The 26264-nt window shown below is 53.3% G+C and overlaps 1 protein-coding gene across 1 annotated transcript in view; it reads left to right on the top strand.

Annotated features, from left to right (window-relative positions):
- The window catches only part of CARM1 (coactivator associated arginine methyltransferase 1), a 56481-nt gene continuing 30217 nt past the window's right edge, over nt 1-26264 (top strand). The window contains 3 exon segments of the mRNA XM_038378175.2: nt 1-170; nt 21727-21852; nt 26084-26190. Of these exon segments, the coding sequence (XP_038234103.1) occupies nt 23-170; nt 21727-21852; nt 26084-26190 (381 nt within the window). The 5' untranslated portion in view covers nt 1-22.

Genomic DNA, 26264 nt, shown 5'->3' with positions numbered 1-26264 from the left:
GGGAGGCGGCGGCGGAGCCAAGATGGCCGCGGCGGTGTCCGTGTTCACCGGCGTGCGGCTCCTCACCATCGGGGACGCCAACGGCGAGATCCAGCGGCACCAGGAGCAGCAGGCGCTGCGGCTCGAGGCGCGCACGGGGCCCGACAGCGCCGGCCTGGCGCTCTACAGCCGTGAGTGGGGCCGGGCGCGGGCTGAGGGGGCGGCCGGGCACGAGCCGGGCTGTGGGGCGGGAGAAGAGCCTGGGGGTAGGAGCCTGGGTGTATCTAGGGCGGGGGCAGGGGAATAGGGGGTGTCCGGGGGTTTGGGGTAAGAGTCTGGGTGTGTATAGGGTGGAGGGTGTATGTCGGGATGGGGCGGGGGCAGGGGGAATAGGGGGTGTCCGGGGGTTTGGGGTAAGAGTCTGAGTGTGTATAGGGTGGAGGGTGTATGTCGGGATGGGGGCAGGGGAATAGGGGGTGTCCGGGGATTTGGGGAAGAGTCTGGGTGTGTATAGGGTGGAGGGTGTATGTCGGGATGGGGCAGGGGCAGGGGGAATAGGGGGTGTCCGGGGGTTTGGGGTAAGAGTCTGGGTGTGTATAGGGTGGAGGGTGTATGTCGGGATGGGGGCAGGGGAATAGGGGGTGTCCGGGGGTTTGGGGTAAGAGTCTGGGTGTGTATAGGGTGGAGGGTGTATGTCGGGATGGGGCGGGGGCAGGGGAATAGGGGGTGTCCGGGGGTTTGGGGTAAGAGTCTGGGTGTGTATAGGGTGGAGGGTGTATGTCGGGATGGGGGCAGGGGAATAGGGGGTGTCCGGGGGTTTGGGGTAAGAGTCTGAGTGTGTATAGGGTGGAGGGTGTATGTCGGGATGGGGCGGGGGCAGGGGAATAGGGGGTGTCCGGGGATTTGGGGAAGAGTCTGGGTGTGTATAGGGTGGAGGGTGTATGTCGGGATGGGGCGGGGGCAGGGGAATAGGGGGTGTCCGGGGATTTGGGGAAGAGTCTGGGTGTGTATAGGGTGGAGGGTGTATGTCGGGATGGGGCGGGGGCAGGGGAATAGGGGGTGTCCGGGGGTTTGGGGTAAGAGTCTGGGTGTGTATAGGGTGGAGGGTGTATGTCGGGATGGGGGCAGGGGAATAGGGGGTGTCCGGGGATTTGGGGAAGAGTCTGGGTGTGTATAGGGTGGAGGGTGTATGTCGGGATGGGGGCAGGGGAATAGGGGGTGTCCGGGGGTTTGGGGTAAGAGTCTGAGTGTGTATAGGGTGGAGGGTGTATGTCGGGATGGGGCGGGGGCAGGGGGAATAGGGGGTGTCCGGGGATTTGGGGCAGCTGGGAGTGTGACATACGTTTGGGTCAGGAGGCGCCTGGGGCACGGAAGGCCTGGCCTGTGTTAAGGGGCTTGTGGCCCCATGTAGCCCTTCGGCTCCCAAGCTGGCTGCGTCTCCCCTTCCAGCAGTGGGGCCGCAGCAGCGCCCTGGTGGCTCAGGGGTCCCGAGTCTAGCCATGCTCGTGGTAAAGGTCGCTATGTGTCAGCCTCTGCTAGGGCCAGTGCGTTCTGTCACCTGGGTCTTTGCTCTTCCTTGGGTTCATGGGGGCCCTTTATTGGTGTGCCAAGCTCGATAATTGTCACCAAAGTGCAGGCAAGGGCACATTCCCTGGCAGGAAGCAGCTCGAAGTCACTGAGTGTTTGCCCGGGAGGGGCCCTTACCCTGTGGCTGGGCTTTAATCCCTTGTTTCAGTTTGGATCTTGCGATATTTAGTCTTGTCTTCCTTGTTTTTGTTTGGGGAGGGGAGGAATTGGAGGCGGCGGGTGCAGGGTGCAAAGTCTCTGGGACAGGTCTGTGGAGGGGTATGTGTCTGGAAGTTGGGCAGGAGCAGAGACTGCTGGGTGGTGCTATGTCTCGGGTGAGGCTGTGTTCCCTTTCTATGGGCGCCTAACTCCAGATTGTTTCCACTGGGCAGGAAAAGCCTCTACCAGATCTTGGGCTGGACACTTGAGGCCACTGCAGGCAGCACCCCTGTGCCATGCTGCATTTCCTAGAGAAGTCACCCCAGTGGTTAGCGTGGCATTCCTGAGGGGTGGCTAGCAGCCCCTTTCCCTTGGGTGGAGTGGCCATCAAGAAAACTTTCTTGCCATTTGATGTGGGTAGTTTGGTTTTGTGGAAGGCCGTTAGTGTCTGCTCTCCCTCCTGGTGTACCAAGGGAGGGGGCATGGACTGCGGTGTTACTGCCGTGTGGCCTGGCATCTTGAATCATTATCATGGTTGGAGTCGCAGTTGAATTTCCTTCACCCCCAGAAGCAGTGTTGCTGGGGTTAAAAGCAGGTGCTCCAGGGCTGTTCCTGGATGAAGTTAGCTGCCCACCTTGAGGGTGGTATGGCCCAGAGTGTCACCTTGCTCTGCAGAAGATGCACTCCCTGCAGAGTTGGGGAAGCAGTGCATGTCCCTCCCTAGTCCCATCTTCTCTGATCATCTCCGCTGAGGGCTTTGGAGACCGCAAGGGCTGGGCTGGGGGAATGCTGGCTGCTGTTTAATTGTTCATAACAGTCTCATGCTGTTCTTGGAGTTCTGGGCCATGCTGCTGGGCCAGCTCTTCCTTCTGGGGTCTCTTGCTCGCTTTCCTCTCCCCAGCAATCTTCTGAGCGCTGTGATCAGTTAACACTGCCTGTTGTGGGTAGGAGTGCACAGACTGGTTGTAGCTGGGGGTACCCAGGGCCCAGCGCCTCTCTGTTTCCCACCTTCAGCATGCCTCACCATGGCATTCCCATCCCCAAAATTAGGGGTTGGTTTATGTGGCACAAAGCAGATCCAACACTTGTAGTATAAGAACCTTCTTTCCTGAGCGAGGTCCCACACGCTTTAATCTTTATAGCAGGGTTAGTTTATACAGTGAGACCAGATTTATCAGCCGTGCAGATTACATTAATTAAATAATAATGTAAACTTTCAAGTGAAAACCTTCCCTGTGCACTGCTTGCTGCCCCAGCCCTGGGGCTGGCCTGGAAGGACTGGATAGTGACAGAGGTAATGGGGTCTAATGGCTAGGCCAGTGGCATGGGGTTCAGACCTTAGTTCTGTTCATGACTCTGATCTTGGGTGAATCACTTCACCTTTCAGTCCCTGTCCTGAAGAGCTCAGAAACAACCACCCTCTTGTTCCTGTGCAGCCACTGGCATGCTGGGGCCTAAATCTCAGTTGAAGCCTCAACATGCTACTGTAATATAAATAAGTGAAACGGACGAGGTTATTTTCATTGTCTGCCTGAGACCCACATAACATGCTCTTTAAGTGTTCTGTTTTGACATTCGCGTGGGGCTAGAAGGAAATTTGCTTTTGAATGTATTTTTTTTTTAATCTGATGTTATCCCTTTGTCAATACAATTCTGAAACAGCTTTTTAGTCAATAATAAAGCACTAATACCGAGTTCTGATTTTCATCAGATTTCAAGATGTTCTATTGACTTTCCACATTTGATCCCCTTTGACTAGTGCAACATTATCATGGAGTAAATCTGACACAGTTCAATTGATTTCCCCATTATTGACTTCCACTTGCACCAGCTGTCCAGCTCTCCAAGTTTTGAGACAAAAGCATAAGTGAGCTATTTGGTGAGCTGACCAACATGCTGCCCTCAGTCTACGGGGTAACAGTGCACAAAGGACGTGTACTCATGAGTTCATTCTTGGGGGATGCTGTGTCTGAAGCACCGTCCTGTCTAAAGTTCCGTACTCGGGAGAGGCGTAGTACATTTTTAGAAATGTGGCGTTCTTTAGCCTGACATCTGGGATGCATCCAGTGTGGCCATTTGGCCTGGGAGGGTAGTGAGGATGGGAAAGCAGGTGGTGGTGGAAAGAGACAAGGTAATGGAAAATGTGAATTTGTCCTAATGCTTCATTTCAATACAGTGTGCATGGCGGGGAGGTGGCTAAGTCCTCCTATGTGGGGTTTCTTGCTTATTTATTAGAAGTCTAATGTCCTGCCCCACAGATCAGTGCCAGCTGATCTTTAAGCATTCACCAGTGCGTGTGTCTGTGCGATTGTTGGCCTCATACTAAGCCTTTATTTTACAGTTTCTTAAACCAGGAACATTCCTTCTTCCGATTACTGGGAGGGCTTCTTTTCTCACTGTGATTTGCTAATGCAGCTGCTGCTCTGAGCAGTTGGAAACCTCTCCCAATACTTTGGAACAAGAGTGACCTGGCCTTAGCATCCCTCCAAGAGCCACAAGGGATATTGCAGTGTTACACCCCAGAAAAGATTGAGGTGGAACTTGATCCCCTTCCTTTGATCTGAAATAGCGTGAATTTGTCGCCTGTCCAGGCACCCTACAAAAAGCCATCTTTCTGAGAGGAGAGGATATGTGTTCTATAACGATGGAGGGGTAGCAAAGGGTTTCTGTAGGTGTCTACCTGGCTGAGTGTATAAATCATTTCAACAGGCAATGTTACTAGGATTTTCTTGTGCTGATGATGTATGTGTTTAGGGCAAGTGGGGCCTCGGAGAAGCATCTTCTTAATATGATTGAAATAAAAATAAATAGATTGGTGTTTGTCAGGGGACATGGAAATTCCTGTGGGTTAGTTTTTCAAAGCAGAGCTTTCTTTTTTCTTAAGGTTCATGCAACAATCTTTCCTTTCCCAAAGACACGCTTTTTATGCTCTGCATTCTGTGCGATAGCAAACGGCTGTCGGACAGCAAAGGCACATAGCCTTCACTTCTATTTTAAAACAAGGATTCCCAAGCACGCACGCATCTCCAGATATCACTAGACTTAATTTCTCTTCCTTTTTGTTATTTTAAAGGGACAGTGTCAGGTTAAAATTAATCTGTTCAATAAACACAAATTTCCTTTTCAGTTACTAATACCTGAAAATGATTAAAACCAGTAGAATTTAAAAAAAAAAAAACTAAATTAAATGTCTCCATTCAAGCTGTTTGCTTTTTTTTCACTCAGGTTGGACAATGAAATAATTTAGTGAATTTCAGCTCTTGTTTGTAATCGGTTTCATGTGCAGGTTATCAGATTGTTTGAATTAAAGCATCTCTTTGCAATCTCCTTTTTTAAATCCTAAAAATATTCTTAAAATAACCCTCTGAACATTTGGCCTAACCTATCCAATTGTTCCTCTTTACACTGACACATGGAAGGTTGATTTTGCTATCGTATCTTAGGAACACAAGAATCTCCAGACTGGATCAGACCTGAGGTCAATCTAGCCCAGTATTCTGTCTCTGACAGTGACCAAGGACAGTGCAAAAAACCCTACAGACAGATATAGAATGGTCTGCTTCTCTAAAGGTCTCATCTGAATCCGTAGTAGTCAGATTTAAGACCTGATGCATGAGGTTTTATATCTCTTCAAAAACTTTTTGTAATTATTGTATTCATGTTTATTGCAGTCGTGTCCGGGGACAGCCAAGAACAGTGTTTGCTATTTTAATTCTCGCTATTCTTGTTATCCATATAAACATCTATTTTCAATCTTGCTGAGTTCTTGGCCTCAACATCATGTGGCAATGAGTTCCTCAGGCTACAAAATATTTCCTTTCATTTGCTTCCTTTTAATTTTATTGACATGGCCCCTTGCTCTTTTGTGATGAGGCAGGGAGAACAGACCTTCCCAATGTCAGTACCATTGATTATTTTGTACTCTTTCATCATGTCCCCCCCCCCTTTTTTTTTTAAAGTAAACTATCCCTGACTTTTCAGTCTCTCTTCATATCACATGCTGATGCTCTCCTGCTAAACATTGACTGTTTGAAGACCTGGCAGTCCAAGCCAGGCGAAAGTTTCTCTGTGCCAGATTTCTTCTAGTAGCACGAGTGTCTCAAACATACAGCACGTGTGTGTGTGCGTGTAACCTGGCTCGCATCACAGTTTGAAAAGCTAGCGAATACAAAGCCTAGGGCACCTGTTTGGCATCTGTAATCAGAAAACTAAATACTCGGTGGGGGGAACTCCCTTTGAATGTTTGTGCCCTTTTCTAGCATGCGGTAGGTGGCTACCTAAATGGGAACATGTGGAAAGCAGATCTGAGTGCACAGAGTGATCTTTTGTGCTTTAGGATGTTGGTCTTTTTTGCTGACTATCAACAAGGTGTAGCATGACCTGTAACATCACAGCTGGCTGCATGGTCCAGGCCTGTCATTTGGCATGGAGTCCTTGCTGAGTGAGTTGCCATATGGGCCCAGCCCCAAGGAGTTTAACTGCCTAGCTGAGGCACTTAGGTGGTCCTTGTTACTGGAGTCTGGCCTCGTGGATAGAGAACTGGACTGGGTTTGGGGAGACCTTGGTTCTGTTCCTCGCTCTGCCACTGGCCTTTTAGGGGACCTTGAGCAAGTCTGGGCCTCGCTCTCTGCCTCAATTTCCCTGTCTGTAAAATGGAGATGGTGATCCTGGCCTCCTTGGTAAAGCGCTTTATGATCCATGACTGACAAGTGCCACATGGGAGCTTCCCTCGCAACCTTCTCATGAGGCAGGGCAGTGCCCAGAGAGACAGGGACTTGCCCAAGGTCGCTCAGGGCATCTGTGTCAGGGCAGGGAATTGAACCCCGGTCTCCAGAGTCCCAGGCTGCTGTCCTGAGTCCTGCTCCATCCTCTCTGTCCCTCTTGCAGTGCGAGCTGCGGTCGGCATAGGAAAGCTCTGTTCAGAGGGGATCTGCAAGGAAGGTGCCCCCTGCGGGCACGGAGGAGAGTGACGTGAACCCTTCATCAATGCCATGGTTCATTCTGAGGCCCTGGGACGCTAGGACGGAGCTGGCCTGAGTGACAATGGCGTTGTATGCTCGGTGGCACGGTTGTAGCTGCAGTGTGCATGGGACCAGGCGTGACGTGTTTCCAGGCTGCTCGGCCCATGCTGGCTTCGGTGCACCCTGGCTGCTGCTTTGGGAAATGTTTTTCCCACTTTGGACCTTCCCTTGGTTGGTTTTCGCACTTCTGTGTGGGGGGGGACGCCCTTCTCTTGGTGTAAAGGAAGATCCCAGAGAAGGTTTTGACTTCAGGCTTTTCTCCACGGTAGATGCATGGATCTAACCTATTGGTGGCTACAGAAGGAGTGTCTCTCAGGGTTTGTAATGTGCCAGCTTTGTTTGTGGTCCGAAGAACCTCAAGACACTCGGACTAGGAACCTTGGTTTTTTTCTCTTTGCTGTTGCTTGGGGGATGCGCTGTAGAAACAGACACTTTCTGAAATCCAGAGAGAGGTGGTCTAGTGGTTGAGGCCCAGGAGTTTAGCACTCAGGAAATGCTGCTCTGATTCTCTTTCTAGCCTGGAGCATGTCTGTCGCCTTCTCTGCCTCAGTTTCCTCATCATGCCTTAGAGTGAGACTTGGAGAGCTCAATTGATTTAGCTTAACAAAGAGAGGGTGAAGGGGTCACTTGATCTCAGTTTGTAAGTGCCTAGATGGGGAACAAATATTTGACAATGGGCTCTTCAACCTAGCAGAGGAAGGTCTAACGGGATCCATCAGCTGGAAGTTGAAGCTAGTCAAATTCAGACGGGAAATAAGATGTCAATTTTTAATGCAAGAGTAATTAACCACTGGAGCAATTTCCCAAGGGTCGGGGTGGATTCTCCATCACTGACCATCTTTAAATCAAAAAAGGAGTACTCGTGGCACCTTAGAGACTAAAATTTATTTGAGCATAAGCTTTCGTGAGCTACAGCTCACTTCATCGGATGCATCCGATGAAGTGAGCTGTAGCTCACGAAAGTTTATGCTCAAATAAATTTTAGTCTCTAAGGTGCCACGAGTACTCCTTTTCTTTTTGCGAATACAGACTAACACAGCTGCTACTCTGAAACCCATCTTTAAATCCCGATTGGAGAGTTTCCGGAAAGCTCTGCTCTAAGAATGCGTTTGGGGCAGTTCTCTGGCCTGGGTTACGCAGGGGGTCGGACTTGCCAGATGGTCCCTTCTGGCCTGGGGATCTCGGAATCCAGTTTGTCCAAGAGACGCTTGCCTGTGGTGAGAGGGTCGGTGATTATCCTAGTGCGCAGGAGTTTCCATCTCTCTCTCACTGTCCTTTCCAGGGTATTTGAGCTCTCACAATTATTGTCCCCGCTAAGCAGTTTGAACAGACTAAGTTAGATTTTACAAAGCATCTTGGGTGTTAACAGAGATCAAAATCTTTTTAAAAAATACCTGTTTATGTAAACTGATGGTGCCTCTTCAAATCATTCAGATCTGCTGAGAAAACCCGAGTGGGGAAAAGTCCTGGGTTGGTTGGAGGCTGGATCAGGTGCAGCAGGTCTCCTTCCATCTCAGAGCTCCATGGCTCAGTGATGGGAGCAGGCTTTGTCAGTGGGCAAGGCTGGGGAGAGGACCTAGCGCCTTTCAGAGGGCAGCTAAGCCATGGGCTGGGCTGGATGCGTCACTCAAGGATTCTGTCCAGAATGCTGTTCCCAGGAGTGTTCTGTGGGAGTTGGGTTGTCCTGGCCTCCTGCTGACCAGTGCTGCAGCTGACCAGCTTTGCTGGCCTGTTATACATCTGTCTCTGGGCCAGACGATTGTCTTGTAGATTTGTCCTGTAAAGCACTGGGAGTGGGATGGAAAAGCAGCAGCATGGAGAAGGTTTACATTTATGATTTCCTCCCACAGACTTGAGTGTTGTTACCCAAGGTCACTCGGGGAGTTAAGTCTACTCCGCTTTTATGCATCCTTCAAACTTTGCATCAGCAAGAGAACAATGCATGAGTGTAAAACGCTCCTGGTATGGCGCAAGCGGCTTCTCCTAGCCAGAGTGCCTCTGATGCAGTGCTGGCTCTGCCTTGATGCTTCATTCAGTGGCTCTGGGCTTCCCCTGGGGTTTACTAGCCCCCCGTAACTAGCATTGCTGTGATTGCAGTTGGGGACCTGAACAGGTGCAGAACTGATGTATGGGTGCTCCTCTGTTGACTGGGGTGGCTCAGGCGACGCTACCTCTCTGACATGGGAGCTCTTAGCCTTCCCTGAGGCTGTCCCTTGGGCTAAGGGGCTCTTCTTGACCAAGTTTCATAGCCTCTGTCGGGAGGGACCTAAGGCCAGGCCCAAAGACACTTGGCAAAGCGCTTTCTGCCCAGGTTGGTTCTTGCTCTGCTGATGGTATTGGATGTTGGAGCAGGGCAGAGTAGGGGTCACTCATTACACAGTTGCTCCTCGGTCACTGTCCGCCCCGCCCAGTCCAGCGCTACATCTGTAACAGGCAAGAGTCCCCTTTGGACGCTAGGAATGGTGTTTCTCAGGGCAGCCGGAGGAGCCTCTGCTGCCAGACCAGGGATGAGTTTAAGCACCAGCTGCCCGCTCGCTGGGCCGGCGTGTGTTAGCGAACTCCTACTTGGACCCATGTGGGAGCTCTCCTGGGGGAGAAGCAGGGAGAGCCCGCTGTGCACGTGGCACTCCCTCTGCCTCTTGGCGAATACCCCAGCTGCATGTGTTAAAACAAACAAACAAAATTCCTTTGGGCCTGAAAATTCCCAGTCTCGGGCCAAACCGTTCTGCAGCTGGTTTTTGCTCCATTTTCTGAGGGAGCCTTGTCTAGTGGGTAAAGCACTAGTGCCTCAAAATCCAGGTGCTGTTCCATTGCTGCCTCACTTTGTGCCTCAGTTTCCCCATCTGCAAAACTTCCCCTTTAAAGTGGGTTGTAAGGCTTGGTTACTTGCTGTTTGTAAAGTGCTTTGAAATCTACATGGATTTGAGGGGGAGGGCTGGGGCGGAGTAGTGACAGTCTTGCTGTCGGTATCCACTGGCTCCCCCAAGGCGGGTCTTGGTCACTTAGGAAGGCAAAGACCATGCAGCCTGTGGCCATCCTTGGCTAACTCCTCCCTCCCGTCAGCAGAGGAGTTTTTGTGATGTAGCCAACTTGCTCTAGGTCTCCGGGAGCACAAGGTCTCGCCCACCAAGCTAATGTGAGGTGGCTGGAGCTGCGGGAGATTGGATCAGCTCTCCTCAGCAGTCCGGGGCTGCTAGGAAAAGGGATCTGCCCTTCTGCGCCCTGGCTCTTAGCCCCAGTTTGCTGCCTGAGTCCGCATCAGGCCAGGAGACCTTGCTGCCTGGTTTAATTACAGCCTCAGTATAAATGGCCTCCTGTTTCGTGGGGTTTCTGGCAATGCTGCTGTCCTGCTGCGTTACTCCAGGAAAGGGGTATTTACCCAGCGCTTTTCCTCGTCAGATGGCTTTACAGACACTGCCTACTTCATCCCCTGAGTGAGGAGGGTCCGGATCCTTATCCTCTTTAGACAGCAGGGAAACTGAGAAACAGGTGCAGTCGCTTACCCACAGTAAGTGGCTGATCTGGGACATCCTAGCTCCCAGGACTGTGACAGGACGGCTAGGCCACGTATCTTCCTTCCTTCCTTTGTCTAAAGGCCCTTCCCTCCTCATCTGCTCAGCCAGCTTCTCCACACCCCCCCCCCCCCGCTCCCTGAGTGGTGGTCTCTCTTGAACTGAACCTCAGTGAGCTTTGAATCCCTCTTTGCATGTGTGGCTGTTGCGATTTCAGATCGTTTCTCCTTCCCCCACATTAGTGAAAGCGCGAAGTGGTTCTGAAAAGGCCCAGCCCCTGTGGAGGAAAATGTCTCAAGGTCCAGTATGTTTAGGGCCTGCTGTTCTGACCCAGCCTGTCCTTCCCGCTGGCTCGGAATCCTGTCCAGGCTTCGAGGCCCAGCTCCCAATTCTGTACTGCCTCTCCAGCCCTAGTCATGGGCGCTCCCTTCAGAGGGTTGCCTGCAGTGCTGCTGGTGCTGTTTCTTAAACCATCAAAGGAGGAATAAACTCCCCTGACCAGGGGCTGGCAGCGAAGCCTTTGTGTAAAGGCAGGGAGGAGGGACAGGGACCCACCCAGCACATAAATAGGGACCCTCGCTAGGGTAGCCTCTCTGTAAATTATTCGCCAGCCTTTCTGTTCTTTCAGCCTGCCTGGAAGCCCAGGGCACATCTGCGGTCCCTTTTATTGCTCACAAAGAAGCCAGGGGCCCTGCTTGACAGGCTGATTAACATGGATGCGAGAAATTTGCATTTAATAGCTTTCAAAAGCAGCACCTTGAGCGGCAGAGGGCTTCTCTTTGGCTGGGATTGTGCTGCTTTCAGGAAACACACATGCTTTGGGGTCCTTCCCCTCCCGTTCCCAGCACAAGTCAGTCTCCCAGACGTTGTCCTTCAGGAGGCAAATCTGTTCAGACGCCATTATTCTAATTCTCTCTCAGTGAGGATGTTTGCCTGCTGAGCCCGTGGCCTGGTCTCTGACCTCACGTAGCCCTTGCCTGAATGAGCAGCCACTGATTTCTGCAACACAGGTTCTTCGCTCCTTCCTCATGGCTGAGATCCCTTCTTAAGAAGCAGGAGATCTCTGTGACTGGGACACCCAGATTGTTGGCACAACTTCCCCCTTCCCTGCCTGGTGCGTCTCTGCAGCCTTTGAGACACAGAGCGAGGTGCTGGAGGTGCAGGATACAGCAGAACAGCAATTGGAGCATTTCAGGAGTGTCGGCTGCGTTGCCACTTCGACAGTTTGCAACATCCCGAGTTTAAAAAGAGAAGCTGGGTCTAAACACCTGATTTAATCTTTGCTATGTAAAGCTCAGCTCCTCCGAGCCCCCTGCTGGTTTCTCTAGCTGCTCCGCAGTAAAGTCATGGGGCGACTCTGTGGTTCATTTCTTCACACTTTAAGCCAGCAGGAACTTTCTTCCTGAGGTTTTTCACTTAACCTGCAGTGCTTCCCTCCTCCCAAAATTAAAGTAACTCAGTGAAAAGTGGGAGGGGCTAGGAGGCAGCCCTGGGGATGCAGCGTGGGGCCCCGCAACATGTCTCTGGCCTGCCCTAGAGGGACAGATGAGGGGAGTTGGTTCTCCAAGACTGGTTCGATCAGTAGCTCCTCTGTTGAGATGCCAGTTGCTATCTGACTTGTGCCCCCTCCCTACTGAAATCAGAGCAATAGCTAACTCCTTAGGAGGACAGAACTGAGTGGTATTGTGCTCCAGACAGATCAGGTGAGGGTGGGGGGCTTCAGGCAGCAAAGGGGGACCCCCACACACACCCAGGGAGAAGAAATCCACAGCCCAGATTCCGAATGAACCTTCCCCATCTCCTCCCTGCCTTTCTGGCACCGCTTCAGCACTGGAGCATCCTCTGTCCCATAACCCAGCCCTCCCAGTGCTGCAGGGTGGGGAGACAGAAGAGGATGGCTGGCTGCTGCTTTGCTCTGCTCCGTGGGCCAGATCATGTGGCCTGATCACCCCCTTTGTTGCTTTTTGTTTTCAAGGTAAGATGTAAGCAGCTGCTGTTATGTTCCTGATCTGATTCCTAGCACTGGCAAAATCAGTGTGAGGATAAGGGCTGTTTGCACAGAACTGTCCCTGTCCCCACTGCTCATTTCCCTTCCAACCCCCCCTTGCCCACAGGTAGATCTCAGGCTGCAAACTTGGGGTGGAAAAGGTTTATTTTGGCTAGGGGCAGCAATTCTGGCTCTGAGTCTGGGCCCATGAATGAGTGGATCAGAGCCCGGCTGGTGTGCTGGGCAAATCCATTGCTAGGAATCCACGTTTGCATGGGTCTTGAAGGCAGCGTCTGAGGTTAAATGAGGCTAAAGATGCTTTTGCTGCTGTCTCCCCCTCCGAGCGGTAGGGAAAGGGGGTTGCATAAGCAAAGAGCAGATTCATGGTTGGGGGTGGGTGGGGGAGGGGTGGGTTGGTGTTGGAGAGAGACCCTGCATTGGGGTAACTGGCTCTGGGGATCGGAAATCTCCTCTTGGCTCATCCCTAGTGTGAGTGATGGGCCAGGGTCTCTGGGTCCATGGCTCATTTCTTTCCTTCCCAGCACGATAGCTCTCTACAGGGCTACCCCTTCGAGCTGAGGAGGCTCAGTTGAAAGCTCTCAGGCTGTGTCAGTTTCCCTTTTCTGCCCTTTTGACTTACTTTGGGGTGTCCTGCAGATGCAGGATTCTACGGACATTTCCCGGATGGATTGATGCAGCGACTTTCTCGGGTAGCAGGTGGGTGTTTGAAGAGATGAAGCCACATCACGCCCTGCCATCCCCTTCACGGGACCCATTTGCCTCCAGGTTTTCTATTACTGCCCATCACCAGAGTGTCTGGGCGCCGTCCCTGTAACTCACACGTTGGGGGAGACGTAAACGGCGGAGGAGATGGGTTTTCTGGTGTTCATATTTCAGCCCGAGCAAAAGCTGTGTTTTCTTGCCTTCAAAGTGAAATGTGAGTTTGTGAAAGACACAAAGATGTTTCCAATAAAATTAAGTTGCAGTTATTTTATTTTCCATTAGCCCTTAGAGGCCCCACCCGAGATTGGGGCTATACGTACAAATAGTGACCAATGATCCTGCCCCAAAGTGCTCATGGTCTAAATAGGGAAATGGTGGGAGGGGAAACTGAGGCACAGAGCGACTGGGACTTGTCCACAGTCCCCAGCAGTTCCAGACCTGGGAATAGAACCCAGGGAGTCCCAGACTAGTGCTTTATCCACTAGGCTATTCTGCCTCTCCATTTGGCAAGTAAGCGGCTTCAAATGGACGACTCCTCTAACCTGTGCTGGGCGAGAGGCTGGTGTTTTCCCTGGAAGTGTGGGGAGGGACTGAGAAGCCGTGAGGTCAGTGGAGAGATCTAGCAGAGAGAGCCTTTGTTCTTTTTGCACAGCGCCTTGCCCGGTTGGCTCCTGGTCCATGCCTGCAACAGAAATCGGAAAGGGACCTGTGGAGACCCAGTCCGGGAGTTGATTTCTCCCAGCACAGACTCCAATCGCCCCTCCTAAGGGAATGCAGGTCTGGAGCCCTGGACCCAGCCTGGCAAGTGTGGTGTAGCGCAGAGCAAGCAGGATCTGCCTCTGAACGTGGTCTGAAGAGAACGCTTCCTGACCTGCGGCTTCGCTAGGCTGGAGGCGTGCTGGATTCGCCTTGCGTTCGCTTGCAGGGAAAACCCCCTTTGAGTAATGACCAGGGTGGAGCTATGCAGTTGGGGTTTTGGCTTGGCGGTGATAGGACTGGGAAGAACAGGTTTAATTACAGCATCAGCGTGAGAGCCTCTTTGATTCTGGGAGTAAGATGTGTGAGAGAACCCAGCTCGTGTAGGGATTAATGATACACTCAGCCCTTTCTGTCTTCAAAGCTGCTGGCACCTAGCCCTCTCCTGGCAGCAAGGTCAGCATTAGCCCTGTAGACTAGCCCTGTAGACCGGGAAACAGGCGTGGTGGAGAGGAAGGGTGGTGCAGTGGTTAGAGCACACCTTATGACTTGAGGGACTTGGGTTTCAGTCATTGTCTTCTGGCCTTTGCAAGTCATTTTAGTTTCTCTGTGCCACAGGCCCCATCTGTACGGGGGGGGGAGTGGGATCTCGGCTCTCAGAGGGATGTGGGGACGATAAAGTCATTGAAGACTGAGGCTCAGATACTCTGATAACAGGGCCATGTATGTACCTTAGATGGGACTTGCCCGAGACTACCCACCGAACCAGCAGCAGAGCTGGGACCCCAGGAGACCTGGCTCTCAATTCTGCACTCAGCCCATGTCTTGGATTTCTGCAGAGCTGGGAGCTAGAACCCGGTCTCTATGGAGGAGGTTGGCCTATTGCAGCTGAGAGGTGGGGTGGAAATGAAGTGTTAAATTTTCCATGTGACTAAAGGCGGGTGGAACTTGACAGGTGAGGTTCTCTTAATGCCTGTTGATGGATTTATGGCTGCAGCTAAAGGCTCGCATCAGTCTGACTCTGCCCACTAGACAATGCTCTTTCCCCGTGGCACGTGGACAGAGCTGAGTGAATGAGCAGAAAAGTCTCATCGTGGAAGCTAGCAGGGGTGGCCTGGCCAAGATCTGACCTCATGGTCCAGTGGCTGTGGAACTAGGGGGGAGCCCTGGGTTCGAATCTCTGATGCGCCAAACTTCCTGTGTGACCCTGGGCAAATCCCTTAGCCTCTGTGAGCCAGTTTTCATCTGCACCACAGGGATAATAGCCCCGCCCTGCCTCCCAGAGGGTCACTGAGAGTAAATACACTGGAGATTGTGAGGCGCTCAGGGGCCGGGTGAGTACCAGAGAGAGACTGACCCTTGGCAGCTTCCGTGTTGCTGGGCCAGAGATGGCACCATCAGCGGCAAGCTGTCACGGCCCCCAAAGGAGGTTCACTGATTTTTGGGGTCAGCCACAATTGAGCAAGGACATGAGCGAGAGGGGGCCCGTGAGAGAGCAGCTGCTGTTCTCAGAGGCCCTGGGGAAAGCTGGAGCTCTGGTTTTATTCGTGACTTTGGCTTTTTAATGATTTTCCCTCATTGTCATCTTTGTCTTCCCGGGCTGTAGAATCTTTTTTCCCCTTTAATGGCGACAGCTTGAGTCTTTATTTTCAGGGGGAGGGAAGTGCCATAAAACCCTTTGCATTTGGCTGAGCGTGTGTTTTTTTTTTTTTCTTTTCTCCCCCCTGTAAGTCTGCTGAGATAAATAGCTCTAATTATATTTTTATACAGATTCTGTAGCATTCAGCTGGCTAGCAAGGGGGAGGGCATGAAACACACAGTGCTCAGAGCTTTGCCCTGGCCTCTTCCACCTGGCAGACAGAATTCTGGATTAAACAAAAAATCCAGGAAGTGGGGATCCAGGCCGGTAAGTTTCACTGTGGGTCCTTCACACCTTTTGGCAGCTCGAGGGAGCAGAATTGTGCTTTTACTTTTTTGCGTTGCGGTCTGTTCTGGCGGGTGTGTTGTCCAGTGGTTAGCATGGTGGTCAGGACTCCTGGGCTCTTTTCTCTGCTCTGAGGGGAAAGTGGCCTAGGAACCTAGGAATGATCAGACCCCGAGGTCCATCTAGTCAAGTGTATTGTCTCTAACAGCCAGAACTAGCTGCTCTGGGCACCCATTGCAGGGCGTGGATTTGAGATATTCAAACCCCCGCCCATAAGTCTCCTCCTGGTCTCTCGTAGCCAGGGATTGGGTTGAGCCTTGAAGCTCAAGGCTCCTGGTTAGAGCAGTGGTCTGGTAGATAGTACGCCTGGGTTCCATTCCCAGCGCTTCAGGAAGTGGGGTCTAGTGGTTAGAGGAGAAAGGACTGGAAGTCAGGACTCATGGCTCTGGTCTCAGCTCTTGGAGGAGAACAGGGTCTAGTGGTTAGAGGGGAGGTCTGGGAGTCCAGATTCGTGGTGTGTTACCAATTTGGCCACCAAGTGAGCTCTTGGGCAAGTCACTAAACATCTGCCCCTGAGGGTTCGTGAGGAACGTGAGGCTTAATTCGCTGTCCGCGTAGTGTGTTGAGGTCATAAGACGATAGGCACAGTGCAGTGAATTGTCTTCTCCAGGAGTTCAGGGAGGGAATCCACCAATCTGGTCTCTGATCCATGCTGGCTTCCCAAGAGCAGCTAGCGACTTCTGGATGCTCAGCCTGAGGCTCCTCGGAGAGGACGGTCTTTTCAGAAAGCTCTGAGCACCCCCCTCTGAAAACCAGGCCCCTGCTAGGTCCCTCAAACCCACTAGTTCTTGAAATGTCTAGTGTGGGGCTCGTCAGATGCATTTGGTTTGTGGTTTAATGCATTGCTTCTGAGTACGTCTGGTTCCCAATCCACGCTGTGAGTGCTGAGCCACTGCCCATGCTCGGCCTGTCTGTGGGTCCTTCTGGACGGCAGTTTCTGATGCGAGGCAGCCCAATGGGGGGCCCTTGAACTAGGGGAGGGAGCTTGGAGGACTCATGTTCAGCATGAGTGATCAGGAGCCCCGGACTTCTAGCTCACTTGGCATCAAACCCGGGCCAATAAAGGCTGGAAGATGCTCGGTCTGATGACCGGTCGATAACCTGTCTGAGATGAGTTGCCGGATCCAGATCCCCAACCTAGCGGCACAGTGTCTCCCTTGCTGGCAGGCAGCTCAGAGTTGAGTGGGGCGTGGAGTTAAGCTGGCTGGGGCAGGTGAGGCTTGTGTGTTGGGATTCTGAGATCAGTCCCTGCTGCCAGTGACTTGTTCCTGTGTCCGGCGCCATCCCTTGGGCCAATGCCGAGTCACTTGCAGACAAATGAAGCAGGAGGATAAACTCCCTTTCTAGAAAGACTGCAGCCTTTGCTCGGCCTGCCTCAGGCAGGGACGATCCCCACCAGAGGGAAAGCCCAGAGCCTGCATTTGTGTGTCTTGGGTCCTTATCTGACCCCCGTCACTGCAGGGTGTGCACACCTCCCAGGGGTAGTGGCATGCTGCTGTCCCCGTCAGGCACATGGAGCCCGGTGGCAGAGTGGGGCCTTGAACCCAGAGACCCAGACGAGCTCTCTGACTGCTGCCCCATCCTTCCTCTTCCTGCTCATCCCCAGCACAGTCTGCAACATGACCCCCGCTCGGCTTGGCGTGCTGCAAACCCCTGTCCTTTGTCTGTTGTCCCTCACGGCGTGTCGGTAGCTGGGGGCAGCGTGGTGACATCTGAGAGCCGGACCGGCCCAAAGGAAGGCGCTTCGGGGAAGGAAGTGCCTGCAGCTGAGAGCGTCCATCTGTTGGAGACTGTATTGGAGTCTCCGTGCCCAGCAGCAGAAAGCGTCTGCCTTTTGCAGTGTAGCAATCTCCAGAGCCAGAGCCGTCACATGCCACAACAGGGGGAGGTGGTTGCTTGCCTGACTTCCACCAAGGAGGCGTCTCTCCAGCTCCTCTGCTTTTGGTGCCCCAGATCTCACTCCACTGGTAACGGGACAGCTCGGAGGATGGGGAATAGGGGATGATGGAGCTTTTAATAGATTACAAGGCCAGAAGGAACCCTTGTGATCTAGTCTGACCTCCTGTGTAACAGGCCAGAGACCTGCCCACAGTAAGTCCCAGAGCAGAGCTGTTAGAAACACATCCCGCCTTGATTTAAAAATGGTCAGGGATGGAGAATCCACCAGCCCCCTCCCCCACCCTCCCCGGAAAATGGTCCCAATGGTTAATTGCTCCACCCATTAGACACTGACACCTTATTTCCAGTCTGAATTTTGTCAAGCTCCAGCTTCCAGCTTTGGGAACATGTTCCACCTTTCTCTGTGAGAGTGAAGAGCCTGTTGTTAAATCTGTTCCCCATGTAGATATTTAGAGTGTGATCTAGTCCTCTCCTTAACCTTCTCTTTGTTCAGCGAAGTAGATCGAGCTGCTGGAGTCTCTCACTCTCTGGCAGATTTTCTAATCCTTTCATTATTCTTGTGGCTCTCTGACCCCTCTCTGATTTGTCGGCATCCTTCTTGAACTGCGGGCCCCAGAACTGGGCACAGGATTCCAGCAGCAATTTGCATCAGTGCCAAACTTAGGGGTAAAATAACCTCTCTGCTCCTACTCTAGATTCCCCTGTTTATGCACCCAGGATGGCATTAGCCCTTTTGGCCACAGTGTCGTGTTCGGGGCTAATGTGCAGCTGTGTATCCAACTGGGCCCCCAAATCTCTTCCCCTGCCACTCCCCCATAGATCTCTGGTTCCCGTCCGGTCCAGGTTGGGGGAGACTGAAGTCTTTCACCGCTCTGTTGGAGAGGGGCTGTGTGACATGGGTTTGCCCAGATCCTAGTGGGGTAAGTGGCCCAGAGGCGCGCTCTCATGTTTGTGGCTGGATTTTTGGTCCAATCCAGATACACGTGAGTGTGCTCAAAGGCAAAATGTCCCCTCGTCTTCCCCCCCCCACCACCACCACCAGCGTCTTGGCCTGTGGACTCTCCATCTGCAGCCTCTTTCCCCCCCACCCCCCAAGAGAATAACCCTTCCCTGGAGAGGGACTTTCTGCTGCTCAGAGAGCTAGCCCTGGAACTGTAGAGAAGTGGACTACAACTCCCATCATGCACCAAGGCAGATCAGCTTCATGCAGGCGGGTTTGAAATGCCTGGACAGGGAGCCTGCGCTGTCCAGCTCCCGCTTGGCCTGTGAGTGTGGAAATCTTGGGGGCTGGGGAGAGCACGCCAGGTGGCGTTGGCTCGGCCCTGGGCCTCGTCTGGGAGCTGAGTGGTGCAGATAAACCCCAGCCAGCGCCCTCACCCGGCTGAGCTATCTGCACGGACAGGCTGCTGCTTGGACCGCAGATGGGGGAATTTGCAGGGGGCTTCTCATCCCTGGTTCTGCATGTGCTGATAACATGAGGCCCCCATGGCTAAGTCTCCTGGGAGCTAACGATCCCTCCTCCCCTCCCCCTCCGGCGGCATCCATTAATCCTGCTGTAATAGGCTGAACCCCCTTGAGGCTCCAAGCAGCAGACAGGGCCTGGGCGGGGTTCTCCTTTTGCCATGGCCATGAACAGCAACGACCGCCCGCGAGGAGCCGGTGGAACCGGCCTAGCCAGACGCCATGCACAGAACAAGGCTTCCCAGGAAACGGGGCCCGCAAACTCTTCTGTCTGCTGCAGAAAGGCCCCTGCATGCGTGGTAGCTGCCTGCCGACTTGGGCCAGTGCCCCGTGCCCAGCATGAACCTCTGAGCACCTGGCTGATCTCATTGGTGAATAAGGGGGGAGCAGTTCACTGCTGTGGCTTTTCTGGGGTAGTTGGAAGAGCCCAGGAGGGTGCTGCCCAATGCAAACACTTGCCTTCAAGTGAGCTTTTGTTTGTTTGTGCCGAAGGCCATTTTAAAGGGGCACCTCACCTGCAGATGGGTTACAGGTGCCAAAATCTGGGGCTCTTCCTCCTTAAGAGGCCATGCGAGCTGGTGAAAATAGAACAGTCGGTGAACTGGTGTTTGTCCAAGGGGCAGGATGAGTGGGAGAGGCGGGTTAAGAAACCCCCTTTAGAAATCAGAGTTGGCTCACAAGTGAAATGGGGGGGGGGGAACGACCTCAGCCTCTTTACTGATGGACTTGGGCCCAAGTCACCGGATAAACTCGACCAGATGTCCCTGCTTGGGAGGGAAGAGGGGGCGAGACTGAAGCAGCCGGAGATGCTGCAGATGAAGATTGAGGGGCATCTCGGAGCCCAGGGCTGGGCTAGCAGGGGGCTGTGGATCAGCACTGAGGGGCACTGGCAGGGCTGTGTGGTGAAGTCCAGGGCCTGAGCAATAGGGAGACCTACAGGTCAGGACTGGGGGCCATTGGGAGAGCTGGAAGGACGTTCGCAGGGCCCCTGCTGCACATGACGCCATTGTCAGGTTGCTGAGCGGTCCCATCCATCCCTTTGCTGCAGTGTAGCCTTCAGCTGCTCTCTCCCACTCCTTCCTTGGGTCTATCCCGCTCCCCAGAGCTGGTCCCTCCTGCAGCTGGCAGGATGGTGTTCCTGGGAGGGAGGGCATCTCTGGGACCCCGGGGCTTCACAGCCACACTGCAGCCAGTGCCTCGTACGTGGCGCACAGGCCGGCCGCTTGAGGCAGATTCATCAGCGCACGACAGGAATGGCCTGACCTGTCGGCGTTGGTTGTCTCCTCGGAGCGCCTGCCCCCACAGTCAGGAGTGTGGATCCGACCTCTCGGGTTGGAATCCGCTTGTCAGCAAGGTGCAGCCCAGACCGCCCTGCCCTTGGCACTGCCATGCCCATCCTGGCTCAGCAGTGACACCCTTTCCCCAGCAGGAAATGCTTTCCAAGGCAGACGGGGGTGTGTGGGAGAAAGCCAAAGGGATCCAGCTAGATCCCTCGAGGCCATGGGACCTTACAGCCTAAGAAAGTGTCATGAAATATACAGGTTTCAGAGTAGCAGCTGTGTTAGTCTGTATTCGCAATAAATATACAGGAAGCCAGTGCCCTCTGTCCCCCCTGCCCATCCAGCTGTTGCTGATTGGCTGGCGTCTTCGTAGGCATTACAACAGGAGCGACAGATGGCCTTACGGCTCAGTCCAGGGGGAACGGAGTGTGGGTAAGGGACAGCCGGGAAGAGGGGACGGGTGTGCGTGCGAGAGCTGTCCAATGGGCATAGAGGTTAGTACTGAGAGGGGAGGAGGTCAGGGAGAGAGGCTGGCAGAGAGGCTAAATGGCTGAGTCAGCAGGGGGAAAGGGAACCAAGTGGCTGCAAAGTTCCAGCCTCCCCAGATAGCCTTGGTGGTGATCCGAGAGCAGCTAGGGAGGAGAGGGTGGAAGCGGGTGAGAGCAGAGGGCTGAGGAAGGCGGTGGGGCATGGGATGGCAATGACGGCTCCGTGCAGGAGGAGAACATAGAGCTGACTGGAAGTGGCAGGGGAAGCAGACCCCCCTACCCTCCCCTCCCCCGGCAGGCTTCTCTGGGGATGAGTCTAGGCGGGTGAGGGATGCGGCTCCTTTTCATCTGTTATTGCTCAGCACTTCTCTAGCGCCAAAAACATGACTCTTCTGATGCATGCTCTGCCCTGCCGATCCCAAAGCACACTGCGCTCTTGCCTGCTGATTCCCACTCCTCTCTGATCCCTGTGTGTGGAGGAGTTCAGTCCCCTGAAAGCTCCTGTACCACTCTGCCAAAGAAACGCACAGGTGACCTGTTCCTCCTAGTGCTTCTGAGGCCAGAGCGAGTGAGATTAGAGCTGTCTGCCTCTGGGAGGGTGGGATCCAGAGTTCTGGGGTGGTCTGAGCATTGGCTTTTTGCTCCAATGCTTCTCAAGACTGCGCTCGCTAGATCTGCATTGGAGCACAAGTGGGGAAACAAAGCAAGGCGAGAATTGGAATGATGGGATTTGAAAGTCTGAGATCTCTGGGAACCCGTCCCATCCCCCTTGTTGGGGGAGCTGGTCCTAGGTCTACTAGGCCTTGTGCCATCCTGTCTGTGCAGCGCGTGATGCCTTGTGCTAGCCTGGCCCTGCTTGCTGCTGAACTGCATCTACCTCTAAGGTTGAAAAGTGGCACGTGCCCTATCGTGGGAAGCGTGGTCCCCATGGGACACTAACCCCTTGTTTCTCTTCTCTCCTCTTCCCCCAGATGAAGATGTGTGCGTATTTAAGTGTTCTGTGTCCAGGGAGACGGAATGCAGCCGCGTGGGCAAACAGTCCTTCATCATCACGCTGGGGTGTAATAGTGTCCTTATGCAGTTCGCAACACCGACTGGTATGTCCCCTGGTCCTTCCTGCTTGCTAGTGGGCGGAGGGGAGGGGTTGGCTGCTTTGCACCCCTGGGTTGTTCCCAATTATACCCAGAGGAGACGCTCCGGCTACCCCATCAGTTGCTCTTCCAGGGCAGGTTTGTTCCCGCAAGTTGATTTGCCAAACTCCTGGCTCTGGGACTCGACCAGCCTGCTGGGGCCTTTCTCTTTAGCCATCAGTAATTGAGATCCCGCCCTCAGGGCTTGGCCAACCGGACAAAGCCCTGGAGCACCTGCTGCAAGGACAAATCAAGCCCCTATGGTGCTGGGTTAGGGTGGGGTTCTCTTCCCCCTTCTCAGTAGTATCCTGGCTGCCCTGTGAGTCCCCCTCGCCCCCATTTCCAGGCCTGACTGCCTAACCTCAGTCCCTGCAATGCACTGCCCCTCTTTGTACAACAGTGACCCCAGCTGGCTGCTGTGTGGAACAGCACGGAATAGAAATTGGGGTCGGTGCTGGTGGCTGAGCCCCCTAGCCTACCGGGGGGGTGAGTCCTAGCTGCATCTCTGTAGCCTCGTCCCTGTTTCTAACTCCTGTGCCCAGATCCCCCTCCTTAGTGAATTGAGTCCTTCCCCCTCCCTTGCGTTTCACTAGCAGCCTCAGGTCCACCAGCAGAGCTCTGTGTAACCTGCTGGGGTCTCTGTTCACCCCTTGGGTGCTGATCTCTTCTCCTGTCCCCCCAAATCCCAGCCAGCTCCGGTTCTGCTGCCTTACAGGAACCTTCCCCTGAAATGGCTGGACTGTCTGGAGTGCTGATTCCTCCCTACAGGCCGTGTGCGCCAGCCATGCCTGCTCCCCACCCCTCCCCTGAATTCATGTTCTTCGACAACCTGTCTCTGAATTAGTGCTCAGGAATGTGAGCAGCAGTTGCTGGCTGGAGCCAGGCAGGTGCTCTGCAGACTAGTTCAGCACATACGCCTCTGTCCTGAGCAGCAGCGCCCCCTGCGGTTCCAGTCCTGGTATGGGCACCCGCTCTGGACTTGCACCCAAGTCCTGACCCCAGCACCTCTGGCTCTCCCAGTCCTGAGCTGCTGCGGCTCCTTGCCTCATAGCGATGCTCATGCCCCTTTGGATTATATCCTGGTCGGCTCTGTGAGCTCCCCTCTTCCCCCGAGCAAGTCCTGCCGCCAACCCAGGGCAGAGTCTTGGTGGGATCGGTGTGTTCAGCGGCTTGGGCCCAGTGGCCTGGAGTTAGTCTGCCCAGGAGGCCCTGGGTGCAGCTACTGACCAAGCCCCGCGTCTCATACCTCGCCAGGATTCTTGGAAACATCCTGGGCCATCGGCTGCGTCTCCACCTCCTGCTAACCTGCCCTTGCCCTGTCCATCCATCCCTGGCATCTCTCCGAGGCCTCTCGGACTCCCGATTTCAGGGTATAAAACCCAGTCGTGCTTTCCTCATTTCCCAGCTGCCGTTGATCCCCGAGAGACCCTCGGACTACGTCTCATACAAGTCTCTGGGTAAAGAGAAGCGGGGTAAAAAATAGCTGTGACATCATGGTGGTGACACTACTAAGGTCGCCAATCAGGAAGAGGAGGGGAGTGAGGCGTTTCTAGAACAAATACAAGAAATATCCAGAACCCAGGACTTGGGAGTAACAGGGAACTTGAACTGCCCTGGACGCCTGTTGGAAAAGTAATACAGCAAAAACAAACCTTTTCACTATGTTCTTGGGATGTGCTGGGGACAACTCTGTCTGTTTCAGGAAGTGGAGGCAGTAGCTCGGGGGCCAGCCATTTCAGGCCTGATTCTGACCAACTGGGAGGAATTAGTAGCAAATCCGAAAGTGGAGGGCAGTATCGGTGAAAGTGATCACAAAACGAAAGGGTTCATGAGTCGGAGTGAGTGCAGTAGACTAAGGACAAGGGATTTCAAAGAACTGGACTTTAACAAACTCCAAGAACTGATAGGTGAGGTCCCCTGGGAAGAAAATCTCAGGGAAAAGTTGTTCAGGAGAGTTGGCTGTTTCTCAAGGAGATGGTGTTAAAGGCACAACTGCAGCCTAGCCCGAAGCGAAGGAAAGACGGGAAGAATTGGTGGAGCCATATTGACCTCTTGCTAGAGCTCCTTAGTGACCTGGGAATCCAAAGAGAATTCCCCAGGAAGTGGAAACATGGCCAACTTGCTAAGGAGGCCTACAGACAAATATCACAAGCACTAGGGGCAACATCAGAGGCTCTGACACACAACGAGTTACTCCTGGCAAGGGCAGAGAGGTTCTTTAAATACCTCCAGGAGCGGGAGAGCAGGGCCTGTACTTAGCGGGGCCGGAGAGCTAATAACTGACTTCAAGAAGGCTGAGGGGTTTAATGCCCGTTTTTGCTTCAGACTTCACCAAAAAGATTAATGGCAACCAGGTCCTCGGCACAATTAATATTACCAAGGAGGAAGGAATGCAAGCCACAATAGGGAAGGAACAGGTTAAAGACTTTGATCAGTTAGCTGTATGCACGGCAGGGCCTGATCAAATTCATCTGAGGTACTGAGGAAGCTGGCTGAGGAGTCTTGGAACCGGTAGCAATTATCTTTGAGACTTCTGGGAAGTGGGTGCGGTCCTGGAGGACTGGAGAAGTGCAAACATAGTACAAAGGGTCCCGGGCACTATAGACCAGGCAGCCTGACTCCGATAGCTGGAAAGATACTGGACCAAATGACTAAACAATCAGTCTGCTGGCACCTGGAGGATACTGGGGTTAGAAGGAATAGCCAGCATGGCTTTGTCCAGAGCAAACCCTGCTAAACCATCCTCATTTCCTCCTTTGTCAGGGCTTCTGGCCTGCGGGGGAGCAGTAGGCGTGATAGATCTTGCTGTTTTAGTCAGGTTTTTGACATGGCCCCATGTGATGTTCTCAGGAGCAATCTAGGGAAGTGTGGTCTAGATGGAATTACTGCCAGGTGGGTGCACAACCGGTTGAAAGAGCGCACTCTGAGTACGCTGCCAAACTGGGCGGGGTCCTTCTGGGGTCAGTTCTGGGTCTGCTACTGGTCAGTATTTTCATTAATGACTTGGATAATGGAGTGGAGAGTGTGCTTATAAAACATTCAGATGACACCAAACTGGGAGGGGTTGGAAGCACTTTGGAGGGCAGGATTAGAATTCAAACAACCCCGGCAAATGAGAGAATTCATCTGAAATCAACTAGATGAAATTCAATCAAGGGCTACGCTTTGGAAGGAAAAGTCCAACACCCAAGTACACAATGAGGAATTATTGGCTAGGAAGTGGTACTGCTGAAAGGGGCTGGGGGTTACAGGGGATCACCAATTGGATGTGTGATGTAGTTGCCAAAAAGGCTAATGTTCTGGCGTGTATTAACAGGAGTTGGATGTTGGCCCTAAGACATCGGTATCTACTGGTGGAGTCCTGTGTCTGATTATGGACTCTCTGCATGTTAGGAAAGATGTGGACAAACTGGCAAGTCCAGATGAGAACAACCAAAATGATCCCAGGTTTAGAAAACCTGAGTTACGAGGAAAGATTACAAACTCCCTGGGCAGGTTGAGTCTGGAGAAAAGACAGCAGGGGGGCAGAGGAGACTGGAAAACCGTCTTCTGATATATTCTGGAGAAGATGGGGGTCAATTGTTCTCCATGGCCACTGGAGTTAGGACAATAATCCGCTTAGTGTGTAGTTTGGTTTGACATTAGGGAAAACTTTCTAATGCTAAGGATGGTTGAGCTCTGGAATAGCTTCCAAGGGAGGCTGGGGAATCCCCATCGATGGAGGGTTTTAAGGACAGGTCGGACAAACCCCTGTCCGGGCTGGTCTAGGTTGACTCGGTCCGGCCTCAGCGGCGGGGGCTGGGCTCGGCGACCTCTCAAGGTCCCTCCCAGCCCCACGTTTCTGTGATTCTGCCCTGTCCATGGATGTTCCTTCTCCTTCCTTGCCCTTGGCCTGTTGGTCAGGGCTCGCTGGCTCCTGTGATCCCAGCCTCAGGGCACTCCTTAGTGCATCTCAGAGGCTTCCCGACTCATGGCTCTCTGCAGCCATATTTCCCCTTTGTTCAGTGACCCTCCCCTCCCATTCAGCTTTCATTTCTTGCCCCTTCCCCCACTGCAACCCCATGAGGACCAACTGGGGCTGTCCTCGGCCCCATTGGCCAGTGGGGGACACGGTTCATCAGGTGAGGCACTTCCCCCCCCATTGGGTCTCTGCCAGCGATGACCCCTCTAAAGCCCCAGCGCTTGGTTCTGCTTTCAGATTTCTGTTCCTTTTATAATATCCTGAAAACCTGCCGGGGTCACAACATAGAGCGGTCAGTGTTCAGCGAGCGGACGGAGGAGTCTTCTGCAGTGCAGTACTTCCAGGTAGGAGGGCCCGCTGCTGCCCGATCTCCTAGGAGCTGCATGTGTAGATCTGCAGCCGTCCCTGCCCGGGGAGG

This window comes from Dermochelys coriacea, chromosome 20, assembly GCF_009764565.3.
Source record: "Dermochelys coriacea isolate rDerCor1 chromosome 20, rDerCor1.pri.v4, whole genome shotgun sequence".
In the NCBI taxonomy this organism is placed as follows: Eukaryota; Metazoa; Chordata; order Testudines; family Dermochelyidae; genus Dermochelys; species Dermochelys coriacea.
Note: the sequence above shows the minus strand (reverse complement) of the source record. Positions and strands in the feature narration are given on the sequence as shown.